Source organism: Notothenia coriiceps, unplaced genomic scaffold, assembly GCF_000735185.1.
Source record: "Notothenia coriiceps isolate Sejong01 unplaced genomic scaffold, NC01 NC01_scaffold00037250, whole genome shotgun sequence".
NCBI classification, from domain to species: domain Eukaryota; kingdom Metazoa; phylum Chordata; class Actinopteri; order Perciformes; family Nototheniidae; genus Notothenia; species Notothenia coriiceps.
In genome coordinates this window covers 5,584,242-5,589,666 of record NW_011369951.1, presented here as the reverse complement: position 1 = coordinate 5,589,666, position 5,425 = coordinate 5,584,242, and the positions used below count along the sequence as shown (strand labels likewise).

The 5,425-nt window shown below is 38.9% G+C and overlaps 1 protein-coding gene across 4 annotated transcripts in view; it reads right to left on the bottom strand.

Annotated features, from left to right (window-relative positions):
- The window catches only part of stard13b (StAR related lipid transfer domain containing 13b), an 80,938-nt gene that overhangs the window by 7,592 nt on the left and 67,921 nt on the right, over window positions 1-5,425 (bottom strand). For all 4 annotated transcript variants that reach the window (XM_010796043.1, XM_010796045.1, XM_010796044.1 and 1 more), the window contains 3 exons: window positions 3,553-3,624; window positions 2,319-2,400; window positions 174-237 (listed from right to left, as the gene is read on the bottom strand). In XM_010796043.1, coding sequence (XP_010794345.1) covers window positions 174-237; window positions 2,319-2,400; window positions 3,553-3,624 — 218 coding nt within the window. The remainder of the gene's footprint in view (window positions 1-173; window positions 238-2,318; window positions 2,401-3,552; window positions 3,625-5,425) is intronic.

Below are 5,425 nucleotides of genomic sequence, written 5' to 3'. Positions count from 1 at the left end.
ACACACACACACACACACACACACACACACACACACACACACACACACACACACACACACACACACACACACACACACACACACACACACACTATAACAATCCACCTTAAAAGCAATAGACTACAGAAGCATCCTTTTGATGAAAAAGCGTGTAATGTAGAGTCCACACTTACTTTCTTCTTAGGAAGGTTCACGTCAAGTTTCATAGAGGCACACTTGTTCAAGGTGTTGAGTCGCCTGAAAGAAATAATTAGAAATGTTATAAACACAGGACCTTTTAAAGTGCTTTACATTGTTAAAACAAGAGCAAAAAACATAGGTCAGCTATTCAGATTAATATTAAAACAATACAACAATAAACGTTAACCTGGAAATGAAATACACAAAAGTGTATTGTAAAAATAATGAGTAACGTTTTAAAATAAACTCTAAAACCCACTAGTAACCGGTAAACAGGACTGCGTTCTTGTCTTTTAGTGTTCCTTAAATGCTGGGCATCTGCACTTTGTACTTGCTTAAAAATGGCCCAATGACGAAAACAGTTCTGGACCAACAAGAGAAAAACCTAGAATAGCTTCCTAATGACCACGTCAGAAATAAATCCCATTCTGTTTGCCATTTATATCTTAACCAGATCAGCGGCAGGTCTGGATGTACAGACAGACTCAGAGGGAAATTCAGTTAGTCAGTGCCTGAATATCCTTAACCTAATGAACACCGGTAATTGACGGTTGCTCTGTTATCTCTCTCAGCATTGGATCTAAGTGATTGTGGCTTCAAAGGTGGTGTGCTGTAGTTCAGAAGGATGAATTTGAGGTAAACCAATGAATTACTGAGATTTCTGTTTCAATCACAGCCCTGCACCAGTCTTTAATAACATGTTGCACTTGACTCGTTTTTGGGGGGAATTACATCAATCGTGTTTCACAAAAGCTAAACAAAAATGCAGTCTGTAATAGCTTTCTGCTGCGTTAAAAAACAATAACATTGCATATTTGCCTTAAATGCAGATGTCCTAAACTTGGTTGTCAGAGAAGCAATGAAATATTTTCAATATTTGGATAAAAACATACAGTCTATGTCTTGGAGCATATTCTTTGTGGTTAGAGGTTTTGTGGGTGTACAAACTGGGATATATAAAGTAAAATCTAAAAACGCTACAGGACCAATAATAGAACAGGGGGGAAAGATGACGGCATGACAGAGTACAATTAGCTCACTGTGCCTTGGCTTTAAACAAAAAGGAACTCCTTTGTGGTATGATAATCACAAGCTCCATATATTACTAAGTATCTACAACACAGATTGACAGTATTGTTCTGAGACAGTAAATGACCTCAGATGGAGGCTTTAACTATACCCCAGTACTGCAGACGACAGGGGTTAGCCAAACACGAAGTTCTTATGATTGTTACCGGAGATAGTGGGACCCAGCTGAAGAGAGGATTTCTAAGTTGGGGCCCCTTTATTCCAAGGGCCTAAAGAGCTTTGAATGTGGTGGCTAAAATGGGAGGCTGCTTAGCCAGGGATCAGAGAGAGCACTCACATACATGAAATATCTATCAGTTTCCATTCAGACACCCACATGGTATTTATCTTTGAACGCTAGACTTTGGTGTCGTAACTGACAACAAAGCCATGCTTATGTTAACATAGAGATGCTCGGAAGTCATGGGCAAAATCACATTGGAGGTGGAACTGTTTCCAATTGTCTCCCCATTTATCCCGTGGCTAGTTTGGAATTTAGATGAGATGCTTTAGGGTTGTTTAGAGTCACAGTATATTGAGCCGTGTGAGGCATGCCTCATGCCCCCCCCTTCCCTCGCTCTTGAGATGGTTGCCATGGTTACTGTGGTAACTGAAGTGCTGTTTTCATCTCGATTTTAAAAAGTACATGAGCCATCTTGTCCTTCAAGGGAAAGATGTGAAGCCACCAGTTGTATGCTAAGTGCAGTCTTTTATAGGTGTGAAAAATGTGCATAGTCTTATTATTTCAGAGTTATATAAGAAAGTTCCTCCAAATTCTGTTAGTTCAGTTAATGAGTTTATTAAATCAATATCATGCTTAACATTTAGTTTCGACACACTTGTTTTTTGGGTTATTACTAGACAATATCTAGCCACTAGTCTATGTTTGAGCCACATCTGAATGAGTCTTAATTAACAGTTGGTAGGCACTCCAGATACCTAAATGTTTACACAAAACCACTGACATGGATTTCCATATATCTCAGTTTCCCTACGGCAAGGAAATTATTTGTAGCATTGACTCATGTGTGAGCCACCGTCTTCTCAGTGTCAGTCAAACGTGTCGTTACCTGCACAGAGGTTCCACGAGATCATTGTCCAGAAAGTCATGATCTCTTTTCACAGGGGTTATGTCAATGGGGAATTGGGAATCTGAAGAAAAAGAAGCATAGCAATTGTCAGAGTTGACATTTGATTTGGTTTTTCAGTAGTTCTCCTACAGACAGTGTTCACAGAATTAATGAATAAAAAGATGTGGAAACCACATTCTTTCCAGAAGCACATTGAAGGCTGGGAGACCATCAAACTTTTGTATGTGATGCTAATGAGAAAAGACAGAATTTGCTCAGATAACAGCGCTCGGGCTTGTGCAGGCATTACGTCTGCCTCTGAGTATGGGCCTCCTCTTACATAACTTAAGAGACTGAATCCAGACCCTCTGAATCTAGCATTCCACGGCATTCATGTGAAGTTGTTAACTTTTTATGAAAAGCAGAAGCAGCAGCGAATGCTTAAACCTCAACAAGGCTTTGCCTGTCCTTTAGGGGGGCAGACATTCACATATACTGTAGGCTTTGAAACGCTAATAAGTCCTGATAACAGATTTCCCCATAATGAAGTTTCCTAATACATGATCCCAATCATCAGGAATGAAGCTCATGTTTTCTGCTTTTCAATCTTTTATCATCCATTATCAGCGAACATTGCTTGAGCTACAGTATGTTATCACTACCAACAAACCGTCAGCAAACAAATATATAGCCCCTAAGCACATGAAAAGTCTGACCTTGACACAAAGATCTGAGGGAGGAAAGCTATTTTAAGCTCAGACAAAACCAATGTATTCCCATGACTTCAGTATTTAAGCACAGAAGACATGTTTATGTTGTAGCCTGGAAAAGATTAGATGTTAAAAGCAGCCAATATTCGCCTGTGTTCTGGTGTCTGGGGATCTGACTGGAGCCCTAGCTCCGAGGCATCCTGAGGACAGTTGTTAAAAAAGGCTCCGTATGTAGCCCATGAAAACATAGCTTTGTGAACTGTGTTGGAAACTAGGGTGACAAACCAGATGACAGTGTACCATTATTCAGTCATCCTTTTAAAAAGCTCCCATTCAAGCTCGAACAGTGTTTTGTCTGATATAAATAAAGCTGCAATAAAACAAAGATGTTTTTGGTTTATTACAGAGACCTTTTTATTGGTGTGCTAGTTCATTAATCTCTATCTTTTTACCAAACAACAACCTGCCACCTTTGTGATGAATGCGTGTGGGAGTGCCCTGAGTGCCCTGAGTGCTTTTATTACCTTCAAAGAGCTGAGCATACTGGGGAAATCCTGCCGCACGCAGCCAGTCACACGCCTCTTTCGCCTCGATTTCTGAAACACAAGAAAGTGTATGTGTTAATACAAGGATAAAAAAGTGAAACCCAACCACATTAGGCAATTTCCATTCTAACAAAAAAACATTGGAGCGTTAACCAAAGCAGTACAAAAAAGCCTCTGCACCTGGAATCCTACAAACACAGACTTGGGATGGACAGATCTGCATTCTCTAACTAGACCCCCCACCCCACCCCATCTGATTTTCCTGAGATAGCACGGAGGTGATGACGACCAGTCTATCGGAGAGGATGTTTCCAAGCTCACTCTCATGAAAAAACATGGGAACTTCCATCTACAGACCATTTACTATTAAAGCAATGTGAATGATACAACAAGATATTGAAACCTTTAAGGGGTGTATAATACATAATGAAACAGCGACATCACAACACTGTACAGCGCTAGAAACAAAACCATATTAAAAAATGCATGTTTAAAAGGAGGAAAGTAATTTTGACACAACAATACAATTGAATAAATATAAAAACTGGATATCAGGTTTAAATGTATCTTTATCAGAGTTGTTTTTTTCCTTTTTAGTCTAAGCAAGATATCGCGTTGACTTTCTGGTAAACAAAGCTCCGATCAGTCAGTCTCTGACCTACAGATCCGTCTGCAGGCTTCAGAGCACAGGAAACAGACCGTTGGCACCTTTCCATTAATGCTAATAAAGACGGGTGCCATTTATCGCCTCTGTGAGACATGAAGTCTGACACACTGGTGCTACAGTACACAATCTGCTTCACTTTAAGAAACAAGATATATCATTATTTTTCATAAACCACTAAATAAACAGCAACAGCAAGAAAGAAATACAAAACGAAGGAAGAAGCAAACGTTCACATTCTCCCAAATGTACTTTTGAAATATATCTGGAGAGGGTTTTCCATTACTTTACCGACAAAAGAAGGTGTAAATAAATATATTTTGCTTTCCACATTTCTCTACCATAATAAAAGAGATAGTGACCCCTGTCTTTTTTTACTTAGTCGTGATGTTCTAAACAATAAATGAATGAGTTGGAAAATACAATGATATTTAATTTGATGATAAAATAAGATCTTGCTCTATACAAAAACTACATCTGAAAACAGGCAAAAGGGGATACATAGAACAAGCCATTATTTCCATCAGCATAAATCAATATGTGTAAAAAATAAAATGCAGAGGAATGAAATGCAACGTTAAAAAGCTCCTACCAGTTCCAGTAGTTCTTTAAAAGTCCACAAAGTTTATAATTTTCCCGTTTCACACACACACCTGTGTTTACGTTTCTTTTTTTAAAAAGAGAATCCACAAAAACATCCCGTCCAAGGAAAGCTTCTTCAAGCTGCATCTCTAGATAACAAACTGCTCTCCCATCACACATCTGAGGTCTCAGTTCCACTCCGTGTCTGTCACACTACAGAAACATGAACCGCGGCCATTCACCACACAATACTGCGTAATTACAGCGACCGTAACCTTTGCAATGAAGATACTGCTATCACCCGTTTTACAAAAACTGTTGAACCAGGCAGACTCACCTGTGCTGCTTCACATCTGTGTCCCTGAGAAATCAATGAAAAGTGACTTTGGTCTTCAGACTGACCAGCGACTGAATAAATATTAACAGTTCCCTGTGTCCTTGGATTACAGAAAAGGTCCACTGTTTACCCCGTTAACCAGCAGTTAAGTAAACATGTGTAGGCAGCCATATATACACACACATATATATACACACATATACATATATATATATATATATATATATATGTATATATATATATGTGTATATATATATGTGTATATATAT